Source organism: Stomoxys calcitrans, chromosome 4 (genome assembly GCF_963082655.1).
Source record: "Stomoxys calcitrans chromosome 4, idStoCalc2.1, whole genome shotgun sequence".
NCBI classification, from domain to species: Eukaryota; Metazoa; Arthropoda; class Insecta; order Diptera; family Muscidae; genus Stomoxys; species Stomoxys calcitrans.
The window spans coordinates 39,931,781-39,958,111 of NC_081555.1; the positions used below are offsets into that span (position 1 = coordinate 39,931,781).

At 41.0% G+C, this 26,331-nt stretch overlaps 1 protein-coding gene across 1 annotated transcript in view; it reads left to right on the plus strand.

The window, feature by feature from the left end:
- The window catches only part of LOC106084309 (uncharacterized), a 165,069-nt gene that overhangs the window by 26,132 nt on the left and 112,606 nt on the right, over positions 1–26,331 (plus strand). The window contains exon 4 of the mRNA XM_059367100.1: positions 4,734–5,256. Coding sequence (XP_059223083.1) covers positions 4,734–5,256 — 523 coding nt within the window. The remainder of the gene's footprint in view (positions 1–4,733; positions 5,257–26,331) is intronic.

The window sequence follows — 26,331 nt, forward strand, 5'->3', positions numbered from 1 at the left end:
ATAGCTGACATATAGACCGATCTCTCGATTTAAGTTCTTGCGCCTATAAAAACCCCATTTATTGTCCGATGTCGCCGAAATTTGGGTCAGTGAGTTATACCCTTCACCAATTTGGCTCAGATCGGTTCAGATCCGCCGATTTAGGGTCTTGGTCCCGTAAAAGCCACATTTATTATCCGATTTTGCTGAAATTTTGGACTATAAGTTGTGTTATCCACCTCGACATCCTTCTTTACTTTGGCTCAGAGCGGTCCAGATTTGGATATAGCTGCCATATAGACCGATCCGCCGATTTAGGGTCTTAGGCCCATAAAAACTATATTTATTATCCGATTTTCCTGAAATTTGGGACAAAGAGTTGTGTTAGACCCTTCGACATCCTTCGTTAATTTGGCCCTGATCGGATCAGACTTGGATGTAGCTGTCATATGGACCGAACTTTCGATTTAAGGTTTTGGGCCCATAAAAGGCCCATTTATTGTCCGATGTCCCCGAAATTTAGGACAGTTAGTAACGTTAGTACCCTGGACGTACTTCTGTAATATGGCACAGATCGGTCCAGATTTGAATATAGCTTCCATATAGACCGATCTCTCGATTTGAGGTTTTGGGCCCATAAAAAGCGCATTTATTGTCCGATGTCGCTTAAATTTGGGACAGTGAGTTAGGCTAAGCCCCTCAACATACTTCTGTAATATGGCACAGATCGGCCCAGATTTGAATATAGCTGCCATATAGACCGATCTCTCGATTTAAGGTCTTGCACCCATAAAAAGCGCATTTATTGTCCGATTTTGCCAAAATTTTGGACAGTGAGTTGTGTAAGCCACCTTGACATCCTTCTTTAATTTGGCCCAGATCGGTCTAGATTTGGATATAGCTGCCATATAGACCGATCAGCCGATTTATGGTTTTGGGCCCATAAAAGGCGCTTTTATTGTACGATGTCGTTGAAATTTGGGTCAGTGAGTTGTGTTAGGCCCTTCGACATTCTTCTTCAATTCGGACCAGATCGGTCTAGATTTGGATATAGCTGCCTTATAGACCGATATCTCGATTTGTAGTTTTGGGCCCATAAAACGCGCATTTATTGTCCGATGTCGCCGAAATTTGGGACAATGAGTTAGGTTAAGCCCTTTGACATTCCTTATCAATTTGGCTCAGATCGGTCCAGATTTGGAGTTAGCTGCCATATAGACCGATCTCTCGATTTAAGATTTTGGGCCCATAAAAATCGCATTTATTGTCCGATTTTGCCAAAATTTTGGACAGTGAGTTGTGTTAGGCCCTTCGACATCCTACTGCAATTTGGTTCCGATCGTTCCAAATTTGGATATAGCTGCCATATAGACCGATCTCTTGATTTAAGATTTTGGGCCCATAAAAGGCGCTTTTATTATCCGTTGTAGCTGAAATTTGAGACATTAAGTTATGTTAGGCTCTTCGACATCATTCTTCAATTTGGCCCAGATCGGTCCAGATTTGGATATAGCTGCCATATAGACCGATACGCCGATTTAAGGCTTTGGGCCCATAAAAGGTGCATTTATTGTCCGATTTCGCCGAAACATTTACCTACTTACTAAGATAATTTGTATACACCAATCGGTATTGGGTATCCAAACTTAAAGCATTTTTTTCTCATTTTACTTTAAGTTCAAAAAGGATTTAGTCCATATCGCCTTTAAAAGTAGTATATGATATAATTTCTTAAATAATATTTTTTTATCAAATCCATTTTTAAGACATACAGTCAGTGGCCTTTGTGTTTACACACTAACACAAAGCTGTTATTTTATATATATATATATATACATATATATATATATATATATATATATATATATATATATATATATATATATCATTGCATCTTCTTTTTATAGTTTCTTGCAAAACCTCGCTCGCCCTTAATGAAGCATAAACTTTCCCATTAATTTAGTCCTTTCATCCTACATAACGATAGTTTATAGCAATGACTTTCAGGGTTATTTGGTGGGCATATCCGCACATCCGTATAACCGTTAAACATTATCCCCCTCCCATTCGTTGCTGGGGTGCGTCAAGGACTTGGCCTAGGATAAATTAATTCGTTTAATGAAAAAATCTATAAAGCGTTTGATTAATGTGCCCTTATTTATCTTCTTGCTCGGCACCACCAACCCGCCACATACATATGGCCGCCACAATAAAGGCAGCACGAAAGCATAAACCATCATGTTAAATCATGTTTTATATCACTTTCAGATGGCTCTTTGGCCTTCGAGTGCGTTGAGTGCTGTAAAATTTAATATCCTTTAGGTCTTTGGCCAAGGCAACCAAACAAGCAACACAACTCCAAGTGCTGCATGCTACGTATTGTCCACAACAGTAATACTTGCAGAACCAAAGTTGTGGAGTTGTGTAAAGACATCTGTGCACTTTGAAAACAGAAACAGCAGTGCGCAATGTTTTTGAGGCTTCAAGTGAGTGTTCCAGAAAGGGTTGCTTGTGGACAAATGCAAGCTTAGATTAAATGCATTAATTGTGGTGCATGCGTTGTATTTATAGAGGTTTCGTGCTGTGACTGAGATGAGGAAAATATTAAGAAAATCTCAGGTTCTTCTTGAGACAATTAAACAACATTTAAATTACTAACCTTCAGAAAAGTCAAAATTTGGATGAATTGTGAGTCTATAGAGCAACAAAAAAAACTAGAAAAGTATAAAAGCGTAGTTAAGACAAGTAAAAGAAAAACTGGAAATATTCGGTCGGGTGGAACCTTAAGCATCCACTACCCTGGATCGCGTTTGTCAAGTTTTGCAAAGATTTTTATACCCATATCACCATAGGATGGGGGTATACTAATCTAGTTATTCCGTTTGAAACACCTCAAAATATTCGCCTAAGTCGCCATAAACCATATATATATATTCTTGATCTTCATGACATTTTAAGTCGATCTAGCCATGTCCCTGCGTTTGTCCATCAGTATATCCGTCCGTATGTTCGTTAGTATGTCCGTCCGTCCGTCTGTCTGTCTGGCGAAAGCACGCTAACTTCCGGAGGAGTAAAGCTAGCCGCTTGAAATTTTGCACACATACTTCTTATTAGTCGGTTGGTATTGTAAATGAGCCATACCGATCCATGTTTTGATATAGCTGCCATATAAACCGATCTTGGGTCTTGACTTCTTGAGCCTCTAGAGTGCGCAATTCTTATCCGATTGGGTTGCAATTTTGCACGACGTGTTTTGTTATAATATCCAACAACTGTGACAATTATGGTACAAATCGGTTTATAACCTAATATAGCTGCCATATAAACCGATCTTAGGTCTTGACTTCTTAAGCCTCTAGAGGGCGCAATTCTTATCCGATTTGGCTGAAATTTTGACTGACGTATTTTATTCTTACTCTCAACAACTGTGTCATATAAGGTTCAAACCGGTCATAAGCCGTTATAGCTGCCATATAAACCGATCTGAGATCTTGACTTCTTGAGCCTCTAGAGGTCGCAATTATTATCCAATTTGCCTGAACGACGGATCCTCTCATGACCATCAACGTACGTGTTTATTATGGCCTATAGCCTGATACAGCTCCCATATAAATCGGTCCATGTTTTGATATAGCTGCCATATAAACCGATCTTGGGTCTTGACTTCTTGAGCCTCTAGAGGGCGCAATTCTCGTCCGATTTGAATAAAATTTTGCATGAGGTGTTTCGTTATGACTTCCAATAACTATGCTAAGTATGGCGCAAATCGGTACATAACCTAAGATAGCTGCCATATAAACCGATCTTGGGTCTTGACTTCTTGAGCCTCTAGAGGGCGCAATTCTCGTCCGATTTGAATAAAATTTTGCTCGATGTGTTTTGTTATGACTTCCAATAACTGTGTGAAGTGTGGCGCAAAACGGTAAATAACCTGATATAGCTGCCATATAAACCGATCTTGGGTCTTGACTTCTTGAGCCTCTAGAGGACGCAATTCTCATCCGATTTTACTGAAATTTTGCATGAGGTGTTTTGTTATGACTTCCAACAACTGTGCTAAGTATGGTTCAAATCGGTACATAGCCTGATATAGCTGCCATATAAACCGATCTTGGATCTTGACTTCCTGGGCCTCTAGAGGGCGTAATTCTCGTCTGATTTGAATAAAATTTTGCATGAGGTGTTTTGTTATGACTTCCAATAACTGTGCTAAGTTCTATACCAAATCGGTATAGAACCTGATATAGCTGCCATATAAACCGATCTGGGATCTTGATTTCTTGGGCCTCTAGAGGGCGCAATTTTCATCCAAATTGGCAAAAATTTTGTACAACGGCTTCTCTCATGACCTTCAACATATGTGTCTTGTATGGTATGAATCGATCAATTGATACAGCTTCCATATAAACCGATCTCCCGATTTTACTTCTTGAGCCCCTACAAGGCGCAATTCTTATCCGAATGAACTGAAATTTTGCACAACGACTTCTACAAAGTTCAGCATTCATTTATGGTCCGAATCGAACGATGACTTGACAAAGCTCCCATAGCATAACAGTTCTTATTCATTATTCTTTATTTGCCTTAAAAGAGATACCGCGCATAGAACTCGTCAAATGCGATCCATGGTGGAGGGTATATAAGATTCGGCCCGGCCGAACGTAGCACGCTCTTGCTTGTTTTTTCACATAGTGTAAGGGGCCTTTATCTTTGTTTCCCACTCACCAGTCATTCTCTTTCTCCATGTTTTGCAGAACCTCCTTTGCGTTTAATTGATGACCAGGAACGTGATGTCGGTGATCGATATTACAAGACAGGCAGTACCATAGATTTACAATGTCAAGTATCCCGTAGCTTTTTATATAAAGAAAAACAAAACATTTTAAAATCCCTCAAGCCTTTAAATGGTCACAGTGGCACCACTGCCACTACGAGCAGCAGCAGTAGCGCCAGCACTCCCAGTGGAGCTGTACACTATTTGAACAGCAACAACAACAACAGCAGTAGCAACGGAAGCAACAGCAATCTAACTAAAACATCAGCCAGCAACAATGGCGAAGGTGCCAGTTTGGGTGGCACTGGGACCATTAATGGCTTTGCATCTGCCATTAATGGCCAATTCCCCGGCACTTACAACGGCACTGCCATCACCAGCAATCGCCAACAACAGAGTGCCACAGATGACCAGACCACAGCGCTAGAGAATGAATTCAGCAATTTAGTGTTCTGGTCAAAGGACGACGAGGACCTGCCGCCCGCAGCCCTGAAACGTTTAAGGTAAATATTTTTGTAGTTTACTTTTTCCCCCATGCAAAAGTCTATGTGTGTGTGAGTATTAAATGTGAGTGTATGGAGGGGTGCTGGTGTATGCCACTATGCTGCAGTATCTGATGGGCATTTTCAATTTAACACTGCGAAATTTTTGTAATTAAGTTAAGCGCCAAGTGCGACAATTATTAACAGTTTCCGCTTGCACAAACGCACATAGGCCAGGCACCAACACCAGCTACTGTTTATTTTTCATTTGTTGTCATGCAAGTCGCTACTACCGTACCGAATGGTATACCATTCAGAAATATCAAAGTAAAACAGGCACTTTTTGAGAACAGGCTACGCTGAAATGGTCCATGTGCCAGACACAACAACCTTTGGAGAAACCACAACAGAAATGCTACAATGAAGGTTAAAACGGCTGATTTTCACATAAAAGCCACTGACGCGTAATATTGTCAATGTAATAAGCTGCTTACACAAAATACCTGTGAAAAGTCCAAAAAAATATGTTTTGTTGTTATACATAAAATTCCAAGAAAAATTGGTAAAATTATTCGAGGAAAAGAACTTGCATTGCCATTGAAAGTAAACACATGTTCACTAACATCGGAGAAATGGAAACGGAAGTTTGCCCATGAGCATTTCATTAAGCAACAGGGGCGAAAATCAGAGAAACATACCCATATTCGAACGTCGAGTTTACCACTGGGTACCAGGACACATTTCACTTGAGGCAAGTTTTGCCAACGACATTTTTTGTATCAGTGGCAGGAAAAGAAAACCGATTTAAATCAAATTTAATGGAATTATATCAGCTAAGATTGGTTGATTGTTTAACTTAAGCTAAGGATTTGCTGAGGTATTGCTCTTAGAACCAGCATGACAGCTTAGCTCAATATGCAGTCAGTTACAAGAAAAGGAGAGTAAAAGAGAGCTGTTACTAAGAACACAAGAATGGAGGTGATGCAATGGTTCTGAGATACTTCCTATATTAGAGCTACCGATCTTGACTTCTTGAGCCACTAGAGGGCGCACTTTTCGTCCGATTTAACTGATATTTTGATATCACTTCCAACAACTGTGCCAAGTATGATTCAAAACGGCTAATAATCTGGTATAGCTATCATATAAACCGATCTTGGATCTTGATTTCTTAAGCCCATAGAGAGCACAATTTTCATCCGATTTGGCTGAAAGTTTTGCACGTGGAGTTTTTGTATCACTCTGGTAATCTGGTATAGCTGTCATATAGACCGATGGTCTTAGAAACGAACAACACTTGCAAATTATTGAATTTTATTATCTGTTAGGAAAGTTCATCTCACGCTCATTTTTGCAATTTTTTTCTCATTGTTGGGTTAATGGGTATATACATAAGCAGAATTGTCGATTTTAGAGTGAAAATCAGCCAGAAGCATTGCAAGGGCTACCAATGCATCTAGAACAAGTAAAAGCGTGCTAAGTTCGGCCGGGCCGAATCTTATATACCCTCCACCACGGATCACATTTGTCGAGTTCTTTTCCCGGCATCTCTTCTTAGGCAAAAAAGGATATAAGAAAAGATTTGCTCTGCTATTGGAGCGATATCAAGATATGATCCGGTTTGGACCACAATTAAATTATATGTTGGAGACCTGTGTAAAATGTCAGCCAATACGAATAAGAATTGCGCCCTTTGGGGGCTCAAGAAGTAAATAAGAGAGATCAATTTATATTGGAGCTGTATCGGGCTATAAACCGATTCAGACCATAATAAACATTTATGTTGATGGTCATGAGAGGATCCGTCGTAAAAAATTTCCGGCAAATCGGATAATAATTGCGACCTCTAGAGGCTCAAGAAGTCAAGATCCCAGATCGGTTTATATGGCAGCTATATCAGGTTATGAACCGATTGTAACCATACTTGGCACAGTTGTTGGGTATCATAACAAAATACTAAGTGCAAAAATTCATTCAAATCGAATAAGAATTGCGCCCTCTAGAGGCTCAAGTATTCAAGACCCAAGATCGGTTTATATGGCAGCTATATCAGGTTATGAACCGATTTGAACCATAATTAGCAAAGTTGTTGGATATCATAACAAAACACGTCGTGCAAAATTTCATTCCAATCGGATAAGAATTGCGACCTCTAGAGGCTCAAGAAGTCAAGACCCAAGATGGGTTTATATGGCAGCTATATCAGGTTATGGACCGATTTGAACCATACTTGGCACAGTTGTTGGGTATTATAACAAAATACTACGTGCAAAAATTCATTCAAATCGGATAAGAATTGCGACCTCTAGAGGCTCAAGAAGTCAAGACCCAAGATGGGTTTATATGGCAGCTATGTCAGGTTATGGACCGATTTGAACCAAACTCTGCAAAGTTGTTGGATATCATAAGAAAACACGTCGTGCAAAATTTTATTCAAATCGGATAAGAATTGTGCCTTCTAGAGGCTCAAGAAGTCAAGACCCAAGATCGGTTTATATGGCAGCTATATTAGGTTATGGACCGATTTGAACCATACTTGGCACAGTTGTTGGATATCATAACAAAACACGTCGTGCAAAATTTCATTTCAATCGGATAAGAATTGGGCACTCTAGAGGCTCAAGAAGTCAAGACCCAAGATCGGTTTATATAACAGCTATATCAAAACATGGACCGATATGGCCCATTTACAATACCAACCGACATACACCAATACAAAGTATTTGTGCAAAATTTCAAGCGGCTAGCTTTACTCCTTCAGAAGTTAGCGTGCTTTCGACAGACAGACTGACGGATAGACGGACCGACGTACCGACAGACGGACATGGCTAGATCGACATAAAATGTCGCGACCATCAAGAATATATATATTTTATGGAATCTCAGACGAATATTTCGAGTAGTTACAAACAGAATGACGAAATAAGTATACCCCCCATCCTATGGTGGAGGGTACTATTAGCTGAAGGGCATAATTTAATTATACATACCAAACTTCTGTCAAACCAGCAAAAATTAAAGCTTCAAGGAACCGCATAATCCTTAATTTTTGTCCGATTTGGCTAAAAATTTTGCATGCGATGTTCCCTTATGACTTATAACAACTGTGCCGCGTATGTTTCAAATCGATCTACAACCTTAAATATCTCCCTTATAAACCAATCTCCCGATTTGACTTATTGTACCCTTATAAGCCGCAATTTTTGACCGATTTGGCTACTATTTTGAACGTAGTGTTCTGTTCCTTTCAATAACTATGCTAAGTAGGGTCCAAATCGGTGTATAACCTGATATATTGGGTTGCCCAAAAAGTAATTGCGGATTTTTTAAAAGAAAGTAAATGCATTTTTAATAAAACTTAGAATGAACTTTTATCAAATATACTTTTTTTACACTTTTTTTCTAAAGCAAGCTAAAAGTAACAGCTGATAACTGACAGAAGAAAGAATGCAATTACAGAGTCACAAGCTGTGAAAAAATTTGTCAACGCCGACTATATGAAAAATCCGCAATTACTTTTTGGGCAACACAATATCTCGCTCTGAACTTTCATAGACGCCTTCTCACTGATTATATGTCCCCAATAAATGCAATCGAGTCTCATCAAGCGACCCTTTCCACTCTACGTTTTCTGTAGATAATTTATGTATGAAGAACTCATGGTCATAAGCTCTAAGTTTCATAACAAATGTTACCCCCTGACTCCCATAAAGCCATTAAACCCTTACACACATAGTAAGACAATGTGGCATTTATTGAAGCGAAGTGGACATGTATCTTAGATGCCAAACAAGCACCTTTTCATAGAATTTGAAGAAAATTACCATAATATGCAATGGCTTTTCATTCTAAGACATTAACAGAAAGGGGAATGCATTATGGTCAAGCATGCCGCTTTCTAATGCCAGCTTTGACCATAATGCGCTCCCTTACCCAGGGCCTTAGACATTAGCGACATCAATGCTAATTGGTCAACAATTGTAATCACCGCTGGCGTGTTGCTTGTGTTGCGGATAGTAGGTAGTAAAATTAAATATTCCACATTTCAGTGATGTCCCCGGGTGCTGCCACGATAAGAATGAATTGCACTTTGAATATTTCTGGAACACACACACACACGACAGGATGTGTTTGCCATCAAAGGCCATAAGAGAGCATAGATTCCTTGGTGGCCAGGGGAAATATCACACACGAGCGCATGTTACATTTCGCATTCATGCTGGGCGGAATGACAACTTAAATGCAAATTGCAATTGGCACTTCCAGAATGCAGAATTCCATGCGCCTTTGCCTAATGGCATACAACTGAGAATTATTATGGCTGTTGGACTGAAGGTTGGCCAGGATGTTTGTTGGCTAGTAGCGTCACTCACTGTGGCGTCCAAGAGGCGAGTTGACTTTGCCCCCGGATGGATAGACACAATGGTGGCTCGTTTCCAGCCACTCATTCATTCATTCATTCCATCGTTGGTTCGTTCATTAAAAAGCCATTATATTACGAAATAAATTCAAATGACTTTAAAGCGCATAAATGAACAGGACATGCTTTGGCTGCGTACCTCAATTAGCCACAGCCATGAGCGGCGCCTCAAGTTCTTCGTTCAGTGAACAGTGCCCGAAGTTAATTCTGATCAGGAATTAATGAGCCTTGAGTGGAGATAATGAGACCACAACAATACCACTGCTGCCCCTCTTAATGTTGATGTTTGGGAAAGCTTTTCACAGGAATGCTGCCGCAAGATGCTTATTTTAAATTTGGCTCTTAAACCGCTAATGGGTTTGGATAACAATGGCATGTGTGGCCACCACCATTGAAATGAAGAGGATACAACAACAGTTTCCCAACTGAAAAGTCTTTCTGTGATAGACCGACACACAAATGATCCCAAAGGGAAAATCACTCGGGCCATTTCATTGAGTAATGAGCTACATTTGAAGCCTCTAACGTACAATCTGGCTCTTCATAATATAAAAGGAGTGTTAATGAGTGCGTTTGGCTTTTGTAACTGTAACTTAAAGGGTATATTAAGAAGTTTGTTGCCATTAATTCCATGAATTCAAGAATCATAATGTCAAATATTATAGGAGATGCCGTTCAGAAAATTATATGGGAAGTTGAAAAACAAAAAAAAATTTTTTGAAAAAATAAGTTTACTTGGTCATTTCGTAATACTATGTCCAACATTTTCAAACTCCAAAAGCTTCCTTGATCATGACAAAGAGTAAACTAATCAAGTAAAAGCTTGCTATGTTCGGACGGGTCGAACTTTGAATACCCACCACCCCGGGTATATATGTAAACCACTTTTCGTCATAATCCGGTGAAAAATGCATTATTTATGCACCATATAGGACACGGATTACAAAAAGCCTAACAAAATTCACTGTGTCAAATTTCAATGAAATCGGATAATAAATGTGCCTTTTAGGGACCAAGACTTTAAATCGAAAGATCGTTCTATATGGCAGCTGTATCCAAATCTGGATAGATTTGGGCCTTTGGGCTTAAAGAAGGATATCGACGGGCCTAACACAACAACACTGTCCTAAATTTCAGTAAAGTCGGACAAAAAATGAGCCTTTTATGGGCTCAAGACCTTAAATCGAGGGATTGGACATTATGGCAGCTATATCCAAATCTACACCGTTCTTGGTCTAATTGAAAAAAGATGTCGAAGAGCCTAATACAACGTCAGCAAAATCGGACAATAAATGCGCCTTTTATGAGAATAATACCTTAAATCGGGTGATCGGTATATATATGAGCTATATCCCAACCTGTACCGATCTGAGCCAATTTTAAGAAAGATGTCGAAAGGCCTAACACAACTCACTGTCCCAAATGTCAGCAAAATCTGATAATAAATGCCCCTTTTATGGGTCCAAAACCTTAAATCGAGAGATCGGTCTATGTGGCAGCTATATCCAAATCTGAACCTATCTGAGCCAATTTGCAGAAATATATCGAAAGGCCTAACACAACTCACTGTCCCAAATTTCGGCGACATCGGACAACAAATGCCCCATTTATGGGCCCAAAACCTTAAATCGAGAGATCGGTCTATATGACAGCTATATCCAAATCTGAACCGATCTGGGCCATATTGCAGAAGAATGTCAAGGGGCTTAACTTAACTCTCTGTCCCAAATTTCGGCGACATCGGACAATAAATGCACCTTTTGTGGCCCTAAAACCTTAAATCGAGAGACCGGTCTATGTGGCAGCTATATTCAAATCTGGACCGATCTGGACCAAATTGACAAAGAATGTCGAAGGGCTTAACACAACTCACTGTCCCAAATTTCAGCAAAATCGGGTAATAAATGTGTCTTTAATGGGCCTAAGACCCTAAATCGGAGGATCGGTCTATATTACAGATATATCCAACTTTGAACCGATCGGTGCATTTTGCAGAAGTATGTCGAGGAGCTTATCACAACTCACTGTCCCAAATTTCGGCGACATCGGACAATAAATGCGCCTTTTATGACACTAAAACCTTAAATCGAGAAATCGGTCTATATGACAGCTGTAACCAAATCTGAACCGATCTGGTCCAAATTGAAGATGGATGTCGAGGTGTCTAACGCAACTCACTGTTCCAAATTTCAGCAAAATCGGATAAAAAATGTGGCTTTTATGGGCCTAGGACCCTAAATCGGCGGATCGGTCTATATGACATAGACTATGACATAGTCTGACATAGCCCATCTTCGGACACAACCTGTCTATGGAAAAGAAGAAAATAAATAATCTGTGCTAAATGTCGGCATAATTTTCATACCCTTCACCAAAGGATGGGGGTATACTAATTTCGTCATTCTGTTAGCCATGTCCGCCCGTCTGTCCATCCATCCGTCCGTCTGTCTGTCAAAAGCATGCTAACTTCCGAAGGAGTAAAGCTAGTCGCTTGAAATTTTGCACACATACTTTCTATTAGTGTAGGTCGGATGGTCCTTGTTTTGATATAGCTGCCATATAAACCGATCTTGGGTCTTGACCTCTTGAGCTTGTAGAGGAGGCAATTCCCGTCCGATTTTATTGAAATTTTGCACGTAGTGTTTTGGTAGCACTTCCAACCACTACGCCAGGTATGGTTTAAATCGGTTCATGTTTTGATATAGCTGCCATATAAACCGATCTTGGGTATTGACTTCTTGACCCTCTAGAGGGCACAATACTTATCCGATTTGGCTGAAATTGTGCACGAGGCGTTTTGTTATGACTTCCAACAACTGTGTCTAGTTTCATAGTTCATAACCTTATAGCTCCCACATAAACCGAGCTCCCGATTATAATTGTTGAACCTCTAGAGGTCGCTTTTATTATCCGATTTGGCTGGAATTTTGCATAATGACTTCCACATTGGTCAATAGTCAAACCCCGTATATCCTTATGTCCAGGCGATCTCTGAATGCTTGAGGTGCTGTGGTGTTAACGCGAGGCCATAAGACCATTAACAACCAGGACGGTAAGATCACGAACAGTGTTGGAATGTAAGAAGGAGATTAGCGCCATCACTGAGGATGGCACAATCCGCATCGTTTGGGTGCTGGGCCATAGCGGAGTAACTGGGAAAGAGAAAGCAAACGATTTCACAGTGATGGCCAGAGAACTGCCGCCAATAAACTTGGTTAACACGAAGCCATTCGGGTCGACGCAATCCGAGTTAAGGGCGAAAGCGACGAATGCGCGTGCATTCGAAACGATCGGTACGACGGCAAAAATCCTATGGGGAGACCCAGATCGTGATAAGAGGAGGCTTTTACTGAAAGGAAGTAAGAAAGAGGTCAGTATAGCTTTCGGTATCATAACGGGACACACAGGACTACCAGCTTACTTATGCAAAATCGGTGCTGCAAGTGATAGCATAACGTTGGAGTATTTCCTATGTCATTGTCCGGCTTTCTCATCTACCCGATACCGGCACTAAGGTGGGGACACAATACCAGACATGAACCAACTTAAGGGCGTGGCAAGGAAAACTATTAAGGATTTTGTAAGTTACACGGGATTCCAAACTAAGATTTTCCTCTCCAAGATTACTTTTTTAGTATTTAGAGTGCACAACAATCAAATTTCTGGCTTAGGTATATGTCCATAGTGACATGGGGCGGATAACGAGATATCGTGCAAATAACTTGACAAATGCGTTCCATGGTGGAAGATATAAGATTCGGCCCACCCGAACTGAGCAAGCTTTTATTTAGTATGGCTTCTTATAGTCCTGCTTGCCATGACAGTCCATCTTTATCTGAAGATGTATCTCCCATGTTCGATCTCTCGATTTAAGGTTTTTGGACCCATAAAAGGCGCATTTACTGTACAATGTCGCCGAAATTTGGGACAGTGAGTTAGGTAAGCCCTTTGCCATTCCTCTTGAATTTGTCTCAGATCGGTCCAGATTTGGATATAGCTGCCATATAGACCGATCTCTCGATTTATGGTTTGGGGGCCATAAAAGGCACATTTTTTGTCATATTTCGACGAAATTTGGGACAGTGAGTTGTGTTAGGCTCTTCGACATTTTTCTGAAACTTGGCCCAAATCGGTCCATTGAAGTCTTGGCCCCCTAAAAGGCGCATTTATAAACCGATTTAACTGAAATTTGACACAGTGACGTATGTTAGGCTTTTCGACATCCGTGTCGTATATGGTTCAGATTGGTTTATTTTTAGACATAGCTACCTAAAAGACCAATATTTTGTTATTCACAATTGAACAATGACTTGTAGTTATCAGTATTTGGTTCAAATCGGAACATATTTCGATATATATGCGGCGTAAGGTATGCATTTTCACCAGATTTTGACGATACCCGAGGTGGTGGGTATCCAAAGTTCGTCCCGGCCGAACTTAACGCTTTTTACTTATTTCCTGATGTTATGGCAGATTATATTGAAAACTTTTCACTTTCATAGATGACGTTTTAACGCAATTATCAACCAGTAATGCCACCCCAAAAAACTTAACTTGTAAAAAGTCTCTCTTAATATCTGTGGCGGTAGGTATCCAATGTTGGGCCCACGTAACTTAATGCCTTTTTATACCCTCCACCATAAGATGGGGGGTATACTAATTTCGTCATTCTGATTGTAACTACTCGAAATATTCGTCTGAGACCCCATAAAGTATATATATTCTTGATTGTCGTGAAATTTTATGTCGATCTAGCCATGTCCGTCCGTCTGTCCATCCGTCCGTCCGTCCGTCCATCCGTCCGTCCATCCGTCCGCCCGTCCGTCTGTCTGTCGAAAGCACGCTAACTTCCGAAGGAGTAAAGCTAGCCACTTGAAATTTTGCACAAATACTTCTTATTAGTGTAGGTCGGTTGGTATTGTAATTGGGCCATATCGGTCCATGTTTTGATATAGCTGCCATATAAACCGATCTTGGGTCTTGACTTCTAGAGCCTCTAGAGTGCGCAATTCTTATCCGATTGGGATGAAATTTTGCACGACGTGTTTTGTTATGATATCCAACAACTGTGTCGAGTATAGTTCAAATCGGTTTATAACCTGATATAGCTGCCATATAAACCGATCTTGGGTCTTGACTTCTTGAGCCTCTAGAGTGCGCAATTCTTATCCGATTGGAATGAAATTTTGCACGACGTGTTTTATTATTATATCCAACAACTGTGCCAAGCATGGTTCAAATCGGTTCATAACCTGATATAGCTGCCATATACACCGATCTGGGGTTTTGACTTCTTGAGCCTCTAGAGTGCGCAATTCTTATCCGATTGGAATGAAATTTTCCACGACGTCTTTTGTTGCGATATCCAACAACTGTGCTTAGTATGGTTCAAATCGGTCCATAACCTTATATAGCTGTCATATAAACCGATCTTGGGTCTTGACTTCTTGAGCCTCTAGAGGGCGCAATTCTTATCCAATTTGAATGAATTTTGGCACGTAGTATTTTGTTATGATATCCAACAACTGTGCCAAATTTGGTTCAAATCGGTTCATAACCTGATATAGCTGCCATATAAACCGATCTAGGATCTTGACTTCTTGAGTCTCTAGAGGTCGCAATTATTATCCGATTTGCCTGAAATTTTGTACGACGAATTCTCTCATGACCATTAACATACGTGTTTATTATGATCTGAATCGGTATATAGCCTGATACAGCTCCCATATAAATCGATCTCTCTATTTAACTTTTTGAGCCCACAAAGGGCGCAATTCTTATTCGAATTGACTGACATTTTACACAGGTCTCCAACATATAATTTAATTGTGGTCCAAACCGTACCATATCTTGGTATCGCTCTAATAGCAGAGCAAATCTTTTCTTATATCCTTTTTTTGCCTAAGAAGAGATGCCGGGAAAAGAACTCGACAAATGCGATCCATGGTGGAGGGTATATAAGATTCGGCCCGGCCGAACTTAGCACGCTTTTACTTGTTACCTATACTTCCATATAATATTTTCTCCAATATATATACATATTACAATAGCTTTTAATCCATCAGCACTTGAAGTTTCGTTTCATGTTCCCGCAAAAATAAACCGATTTCATTCAATCAATTATAAAATTACTCTGCAAATTTCAGGTCAACTTGCAGTTACGCCACATGAGTATACCATCAAACAGTTTTAATGAAACTCTATTAAAAATTATTCCAATTATTCCTTGCTATACCACTTCTTTTTTTACCCTCTTAAAGTTATATCAGTATCATATGATCCATTTAAGCTGCAATTCATTAAAACTCATGCAAACAAGTTTTTTGTGGCCACTCACAGGTCTTATAGGCAAATACTTATTAACGCAATATTTCATTTCATATATTTTTTTTTTTTTTTGTTTTTTGTTTTTTTGCCCCGAAAAAATCTCGGAGTTAAATTCTTTAATAAATGATACAATTACAAGTTAAATGAGATCGCATTTCAGAGCCTCATAGTGACACTATATTTCGTTTTTAATTGCACCATCAAAACTAATTGAAATCGCCGATCCACAAAACGCTGAGCAATGCCATAAAACCATTTGGCCTACCATCAACCCAAGCCACATCACCACCACCACCACAGAGCTATAGCACTGCTATGTGCCTAGTATTGATGTGTAATTAAATCGTTAACCAGGCATCATTCATTTGCTGGGCACTGCCATGTTTAACTGCTATGCCATCAGACATCAATGTTCCGATGATTACTTGGTGTTTGTGAACAGGGTTGCCACTCTAAGTGATGCAAGGAAATGCAAAAGTCGGGCAGAACCGACTATATAATACCCTACACCACCGAATCTGCCCACTGCTAGTAAGCGTGTGCTGTTTGTAAAGATTGAAGCAAAACCCACCCCATGGTGTTGGGTATAAAAATGAAAGGGCAAAATTGGAGCCGATCAATCTGATCAGTCTGATCAGTCTGGTGATGCCTACTCTGGTGTTGCCTACTCTTTTCTTCAATTCATTCTCCCAACATATCAAGTCTTAGTCCAGACCATGAAGGTTGGCATGACATCGGCCTATAAGGCGACTTGACCGGCCAGGAGGCCGAAACGAAAGAAGAACGAAAAAAGATGGTAGAACAAGAATCTCAGGATACCTTGAACGGATGCCAGAAAGTAAAAATAACAACAGGGAGCTATTGGAGGTCTACAGGGAATATTTAAGGGTTTATCAGAAGGAATTGAGAAGGTCCAAAAAGGGAGGACTTTATAAGGTTGATAGAGGAGTTGTCGAGAGTCAAAGACACTTCGAGGCTTAGGAAACTGATGGCAAAGGATGTCCCTTAAAACGGTAATTTGCAGAGGCCAGATGGAAATTGGACTGAATCGCCCGGCGATACATTGACTCAATTGTTGGAGACTCACTTTCCCTGCTGCGGTCCTTCGGGTCAGGATGGATCGGAATTAGAAGTGTTAAAGGGCAATGGCTTAGACGCCTTGACGCAAGATTTAGTGACCCACGAGAGTGTTCATTGGCCATTGAGCACCTTTGGACCGTAAAAGTCTCCTGGTGCAGATGATATTGCGTTGCCCAAAAAGTAATTGCGAATTTTTCATATAGTCGGCGTTGACAAATTTGTTCACAGCTTGTGACTCTGTAATTGCATTCTTTCTTCTGTCAGTTATCAGCTGTTACTTTTAGCTTGCTTTAGAAAAAAAAGTGTAAATAAAGTATATTTGATTAAAGTTCATTCTAAGTTTTATTAAAAATGCATTTACTTTCTTTTAAAAAATCCGCAATTACTTTTTGGGCAACCCATATATACCCTGTGATTTTACGGGTGGGCTTTGACTATCAGGCTGATTGGTATGTCGCACTGTTTTGGGGTTTATCAGATACTCGTATATGCCCTTCTAGTCGAGGAAGGTAGAGATGGATGATTTGTACCAAAGATGGGGAAGCTGCAATAGAGTGCATTCAAGGATTTTAGATCGAATAGTCCCTCTTCCTTCTTCGTGAAAAGGTTAAAAAACAATTTTAGAGTTTTACATAAGAAGAAAGGGGGCCACCGTAGCTAGGAGATGTTCGCCTATGACACTAAACGCCTGGGTTCAAATCCTGGCGAGAACAGCAGAAAAAACTTTCAGCCTCCTAATGCTGGCGACATTTCTAAGGTACTTTGCCATGTAAAACCATCTCCCCCAAAAGTTGTCGCACTACTGCTCGTCGTTCGGACTCGGCTATAAAAAGGAGCTTAAACTTGAAACGGAGAGCACTCATTGATATGTGCGAGGTTTGCCCCTGTTCATTAATGGAATGTTCATGGTCAATTTTGCATTGCAAGCGAGAAAGGGATTATTTTCCAGATATTAGCACGCTTATCTTATGGTCAGCACGCTTATCTTAGGGTGATTTTGGGATTTATAAGCGAGTGCTACCGCGGCCAGGTTCTTGACCTGTGCAAATGCAAATTTTCCCATGAACTTTCCTTTAAGGAGTAAGGGCAAACTTCTCTCATATCAATGGGTGTTGTCCGATTCAAGTTTTTAAGCTCAATGAATATGGGCCTTCTTTTTAGCCGAGTGTCGAACGGCGTGCCACAGTTCGACAACTCTTTGGGGAGAAGTCTTTGTATGGAAAATTACCTCACAAATGTCGCCGGCCAAGTATCCGTCGGGGATAACCACCGCTGAAAACTTTTTTCTGATGTTCTCTCCAGGATTCGAACCCAGGCATTCAGCGTTATAAGCGGCCCTATTCATCTCTGCGCTATGGTATCCTCCTTGAACAACACGTCAGGGAATCGACCAAGAGGACACTGTTAAGGCTGTCACAACTTGGTCAGCTGCGGAGATTGCCAGCCAGACATGCAGATATAGTAGGTGGGGCTATGGCTGACCTTCAAAGTGACTACCTTATGAAGGTGGATATTGTGGACCGCAGGTTGCACGAGCTAAAACACATCTTGGCGAAGTGACCTAAGGGGAGGATCTGGCTTGGGATTTCAATACCTCAGAAAGATCGAAGATAGATAGTGGATCCACGGTCTCGAAAACACATATTCATTCACCTCTCTCGCATAATTATATCGGGCTCCGGCTGCGTTATAAGCAAATGTGTAATAGTATACGGAGCCTTGTGTAGCGCAGAGGTTAGCATGTCCGCCATTGACGCTGAACGCCTGTATTTGAATCCAAGCGAGACCATCAGAAAACAAGTAAGAGCGTGCTAAATTCGACCGGGCCGAATCTTATATACCCTACACCATGGATCACAATTGTCGAGTTCTATGCGCGGTATCTCTTTTAAGGCAAATAAAGAATATTGAATAAGAACTGTTATGCTATTGGAGCTATATCAAGTTATAGTCCGATTCGGAACATAAATGAATGCTGAACTTTGCAGAAGTCATTGTGTAATATTTCAGTTCATTCGGATGAGAATTGCGCCTTCTAGGGGCTCAAGAACCAAAATCTGGAGATCGGTTTATATGGGAGCTGTATCAAGCTATTGATCGATTCAGACCATATTAGACATGTATGTTAAAGGTCATAGGAGAAGCCGTTGTACAAAATTTCTGCCAAATCGGATGAGAATTGCGCCCTCTAGAGGCTCAAGAAGTCATGATCCCAGATCGGTTTATATGACAGCTTTACCAGATTATGAACCGATTTGAATCATACTTATGACAGTTTTTGGAAGTGATACCAAAACACCACGTGCAAACTTTCAGTCAAATCGGATGAGAATTGCGCGCTCTATTGGCTCAAGAAGTCAAGATCCAAGATCGGTTTATATGACAGCTATACCAAATTATAAACCGATTTAAACCATACTTCGCACAGATATTGGAAGTGATACCAAAACACTACGTGCAAAATTTCAATCAAATCGGATGAGAACTGAGACCTCTGGAGGCTCAAGAAGTCAAGACCACATTTGGCACAGTTGTTGGAAGTCATAACAAAACACCTCATGCAGCCAAATGGGATAGGAATTGCGCTCTCTAGTAGGTCAAAAAGTCAAGATTCGAGATCGGTTTCTATGGCAGCTATATCAGGTTATGGACCGATGTAAACCATACTTGGCACAGTCCTTGGAAGTAAACCAAAACACCACGTGCAAAATTTCAGTCAAAGCGGACGAGTATTGCGCCCTCTAGAGGCTCAAGAAGTCAAGACCCAAGATCGGTTTATATGGCAGCTATATTTAAACATGGACCGATTTGGCCTATTTACAATCCCAACGGACCTACACTAATTGAAAGTATTTGTGCAAAATTTCAAGCGTCTAGCTTAACTCCTTCGAAAGTTAGCGTGCTTTCGACAGACGGACGGATAGATGGACTGCCAGACGGACGGACAGACGGACGGACAGACGGACGGACAGATGGACGGACAGACGGACGGACAGATGGACGGACAGACGGACGGACAGACGGACGCGCGGAAAGTCGGCCGAACAGACAGACGGACGGACAGACGGATGGACAGACGGACGGACAGACAGATGGATGGACAGACGGATGGACGGACAGACGGACGGACGACGGACAACCAACGGACAGACGACGGACAGACGGATGGAAAGACGGACGGACTTGTCTAGATCGACTTAGAATAACATGACGATCAAGAATATATATACTTTATGGGGTCTTAGACGCATATTTGGAGGAGTTACAAACAGAAAGACGAAATTAGTATACCCCCATCCTATGATGGAGGGTATAAAAATCAGGAGATCGATTTAAATAATAGCCATATGGCTTTCGAATAAAACCAAACTTTGTGAAGTCACTTGGAAGTCATGAGAGTACTCATTGAACAAACTTTTAGCCCAATCGGATGAAAATGGCGCCCTCTATAGGCGCAATGTCGAATCTCATATCTTTGTTTCATTTTGCAAAAAAAAAAAAAAAAACAACAATTAAAAAGGCGTTATTTTCGGTCGAGCCATACTTTGGATATCCACCACCTCGGGTTTATATGCAGACCAAATTTCATCATAATCCAGTGAGAATTGCATTGTTTATGCCCCCATAGCAGATTTATCGAAATTTGGTCCGATTTGAACCAAATTCGACACGGATATTGATTGGTCAATAAGTACAAGTAATTGCTCAATTTTGTAGAACAAAATATTGGTCTTTTTGGTAGCCATATCAAAATAGAGAGCGATCTGAACTATATACGACGCGGATGTCGAAAAGCCTAACATCCTAACATAAATAACTGTTTCAAATTTCAGCAAAATCGGATTATAAATTTCCCTTTCATAGGACCAAGACTTTAAATCGATTGATCGGTCTATGTGACAGCTATATCCAAATCTAAACCGATCTGAACCAAATTGAAGAGGAATGTCAAGTAGCCTAACACAACTCACTGTCCCAAATTTTGGCGAAATCGGACAATAAACGCGCCTTTTTTTTTGGCCCAAAACTTTAAATCGGGAGATCGGTCTATATGACAGCTATATCCAAATCTGGACCGATCTGAGCCAAATTGAAAAATAATGTCGGAGGGCCTGACACAACTCACTGTACCAAATTTGGGCGAATTGCAGAAAGATGTTGGGGTGCCTGAGTTAACTCATTGTCCCAAATTTCGGCGACATCGGACAATAAAAGCGCCTTTTATGAGCCCTAGACCTTAAATCGAGAGATCGGTTTATATGGCAGCTATATCGAAATCAGGACCGATCTGAGCAAAATTGAAAAATAATGTCAGAGGGCCTGACACAACTCACTCTCTCAAAGTTTGGCGAAATCGGACAATAAATGCGCCTTTTTTGGGCCCAAAACTTTAAATAGAAAGATCTATATGGCAGCTATATCCAAATTTGAACCCATCTGAGCCATATTGAAGAGGAATGTCAACTCGCCTTACACAACTCACTGTCTCAAATTTCGGCGAAAGTGGACAATAAATGCGCCTTTTATGGGGCCAAAACTTTGAATCGAGAAATCGGTCTATATTGCAGCTATATCCAAATCTTAACCGATCTGATCCAAATTGACGAAGGATGTCGAAGAGCCTAACACAACTCACTGTCCCAAATTTCGGCGAAAGTGGACAATAGATGCGCCTTTTATTGGCCCAAAACTTTATTTCGGGAGTTCGGTCTATATGACAGCTATATCTATATCTGAACCGATCTGGGCCATATTGCAGAAAGATGTCGGGGAGCCTGAAATAACTCATTATCTCAAATTTTGGCAAAATCGGATAATAAATGTGGCTTTTATGGGCCTAAGACCCTAAATCGGCGGATCGGTCTTTATGGGGGCTATATCAAGATATAGTCCGATATAGCCCATTTTCGAACTTAAACTGCTTATAAACAAGAAAAACAATCTTTGCAAAGTTTCAGCTTTATATCTCTATTTTAGAAGACTATAGCGTGATTTCTGTTGCGTGGAAGCCACCGTAGCGCAGAGGTTAGCATGTCCGCCTATGACGCCGAACGCCTGGGTTGGAATCCTGGCCAGACCATCAACAAAAATGTTCAGCGGTGGTTTTCTCCTCCCAATGCTGGCAACATTTGTAAGGTACTATGCCATGTAAAACTTCTGTCCAAAGAGTTGTCGCACTGCCCTTATCATTGAGCTTAAAACTTGAATCGGCCTGCACTCATTGATATGTGAGAAGTTTGCCCCGGTTCCTTAGTGGAATGTTCAAGGGCAAAATTTGCAATTTGCAAAAATTTCCAATTTTGTAGCGTGATTTCAACAGACAGACGGACGAACAGACGGATGGACATGGCTACATCGTCTTAGATATTTCGATGTGTTGCAAACGGAATGTCAAAATGAATATACCCCCATCCTGCAGTGGTAGGTATAAAAATGAACTTTGCCGATAGAATCGATAGGAAAGATATCAATCGATATTCCGACAAAATATAAAATATCGATGGTGTCGATAGTGCCATTGATATCTTGGCAGCTCTAATGTTTATGCCCCATATTGTAGGTATGCCCCATATCGGCAGAGGAGTGGCTGTCATAGCCCCGCTTTAGCAAAGAAACCACGTCCTTTGAATATTTTTCAGTGGCAAGTCTCCATGGCAATTGTTCTCAATGGCAACTCTCTTCTCCAAACACACACACACAGCAAACAGCTGTCTACTGTGTCAGCCACATTGAATGATAAACTGGAGCGCTTAGCTTTATAAAATGAAAGTCGGAGGCAACTCTCTTCTCCAAACAGCCCAGTATCCTATCCTGTCTACCCAGCCACATTGAATTATGATCTGGAGCCCCTACCTTTATAAAATGGAAGTCGGAGGCAAACGCCTACTGCTGATGATTATTTCATCATTAATCAAAATTTTCAATGGCAACTCTACATGGCAATTTTTTCTCAATGGCAATGCTCCATGGCAATTTTTCTTAATGGCAACTCTCTTCTCCACACACACACACACAGCAAATAGCACAGTATCCCATCCTGTCTACCCAGCCACATAGAATGATGAACTGGAGCGCCAGCTTTATAAAAAGGAAGTCAGAGGCAAACGCCTACTGCTGGTGATTATTTCATCATTAATCAAATTTTTCAATGGCAACTCTCTATGGCAATTTTTCTCAATGGCAACTCTCTACGCCACACACACAGCAAACAGCCCAATATTAATTTTCCAATAAAAATCTTCTATGGAAGCCGATACAGAGAACAAACAAAAATCGCATAGCAGACAAACAAAAAAAAACTATCGATTGGGTGTTCATAATAATGATGGCTATAAATAGAAATTCACTGAAGAAGTGTTTATCCCTGTCAAGGATACTCACCGGGCTCAGAGGCTGCAGTGGAAGAACTCATTCTATGCTGTCTACCCAGCCACATTGAATGATGATCTGTAGCGCTTAGCTTTATGAAATGTAAGCCAGAGACAGAGCGCCTACTGCTGATGATTATTTCATCATTAATCAAATGGGGGTTTTTTTTTTTCTTCTCACCCATGGGGTAGCACGCCTCTGACGGCAGGAGATTTTCAACGAGATGATTCTGCCTAAAAACAAAAATGAAATAAATGCAGGGTGTAAAAAAAGACCATGGCGTGATGCTCGCCCCATAAATTATTAAATGTCCATACGTAAGCATGTAGGAGTTTAATTACAATCATTTATCACTTATTGGTAAACAAAATTGAATTGTTGATGAGGCCCAGAGACTTTAACGCGATACCGCTATAGACCGGTGCGTGGGTGTTGGGGTTTGGGTTGGCTGGGTTGAGCTAGCTGTTGATAAAACTTCTTTATTTAGTTGCTTGAAGTCAACACAGAGCAGTGGTAGATGGAGTAGTAGCCTGCAAAAAGCCAAGTATCCGTAAAATAATTTATTATTCTCTGCTCGAAATTGATGTTATTAATTTTCAATCTCAACATTGGCATTTCCTTAAAAAAAATCCCAAAAACGCCAGAAAGCAATAAGCGTCCTATTGATGATTAGGGGCGATGATGGTCCAATGACTAAGAGACCAAAATTCGAAATAAGAATGAATTTTTCGCATCATTATGGTTTAATGGAAAATTCAGCATTAACACATATTTCAAAGGAATACACCCAGAAAAATCATAAGCCAACAATCGATTATAAGAGCAAAATGATGATGATGATGTTGATAAAATATTTTATAGCCCTCTTACCACTAAACTGTAGATATATTACATGAAAAACATCTGACTCATCAAATTTTTCCGTAATTGTCACAAAGGAAAAGGCGGTTAACTATCTCTTACTGATATTAGATACCAATTGCAATTGGTATACAATATATTGTACTAAGAGGAGTACAGCATAACTACATCAAAAGGATGTATGGGAAAAGGTCCTGGCTTTTCATGATAACAATCTGATTTGCTAGTATCTCTACTTGCAAATTTTGCCCATGCACATTCCACTAAGGAACGGGTGCTAACTTCTCATGAGTGCAGTCCGATTTAAGTTTTAAGCTCAATAATAAGGGGTCTCCTTTTTAAAGCCGAGTCCGAACGGCATGTCGCAGTGCGATAACTCTTTGGAGAGTAGTTTAACATGGCATAGTACCTCACAAATGTTGCCAGCATTAGGAGGGGAAAACCACCGCTGAACATTATTTCTAATGGTCTCGCCAGGGTTCGAACCCAGGCGTTCAGAGTCATAGGCGGACATGCTAACCTCTGCGCTACGGTGGCCTCCGACTAGGATAATCACAGATCCTAATACTTAAACATCAGGCAGTCCAGGGGCGAGAGACCGAGCAAAGCCTAACGAACAGGGATCCGACGACAGAACCTAAAACATATGAGATAACTCTCCACAGTTCGTCCCCAACCTTTAAATAAAGGCGGAGTTTCCTACTCGGATTCAGACAGAGACGGTGTCAATGAAATAGACATCGCAGCCGAATCGTGAGATGAGGCAATCGGGATGACGGCAGAAGAGAGCAATGGTTTTGTTAAGCTCACAAGCAGACCGAGAAAGTGATCTGGGGCATGATGAAGAAGACAGAGGAGAATATACCAGCAGAGCAATCGGGAGAAAGTGCAGGATGCTGGAAGAGATAGAACTGACATTCCAAGTACTTCTACGGAAGCTGGAAAAAGAATCAGATCTCCCGAAGAGCATAACACCGCTAAAATGCTTTCAAGTACTCTGGGAAAATCAAGCCAACCATCCCGCAATGGAGACTCCAGACAGTGTCCTGCGGAGGTAGGCTCGAGGCGCGAAATGGGGCCAGAATCCAAGGATAGTCAACTGGCTCTACAGGAGCGTGCTTAGACCAATACTTACTTACGCCTCAGTAGTATGGTGGACTGCGATGGAGAAAATGTGCAACATAAGGACCATACAACAGGTTCAGAGATAGGCGGAGCGATGACGACCACTCCTACTAGGACACTGGAGACTATTCTAGATATCCAACCCATTGACATACAGATTAAGTGTGAGACAGCCACTACGGCTATGAGACTTAAGGCGATGGGAGAATGGATTGAGGACGGGAGCAACTCATACCATCGCGGTATAATCGAGGCGCTGATAGGAAACCTAGAACTAAGGGAAGAGACTTCCGATTGGATACCCGAGACGACACTTGGGGTCGAGTGCGAAGCATTGCTGCCAGCGGCACAGTCTAGGACTGATTGCCATCTGGAAGATCATGTTACACGGGTGGATCAAAAGAGGAGGAAAGAGTGGGTCTGGGGATCTGCATTGAGAACCCAATGACTGAGACTTGTTTTAGACTGCCTGACCATAATACGGTCCTGCAGGCGGAGATCCGGGCGATTACGGAATGAGTGAGGTGGTGTGGTGCTAACGCGAGGACATCGAGTGTGAACTGTCCGTGAAGATGGATAGTAAATTCGTCATAAGGACAATAACAACCAGGACGGTAAGATTACAAGCAGTCTTGCAGCGTAAGAAGGAGATTAACGCCTTCTCTGAGGATAGCGAAATCCATATCGTTTGGGTGCCGAACCATAACGGGGGAATGAATGGGGGGACGAATTGGCGGTTAAGGCCAAAAGACTGCCGTCAATAAACATACTTAACCCGAAGCCCTTCGGGTCCACGCAGACCGAGTTTGGAGTGGAGCGACGAACGGGCATGTAACACTGAGGAACAGTGAAACAGTAGATAGGACGGCGAACATCATATGGGGTAAGCTCAACTATGTAAAATCAGTGCGGCA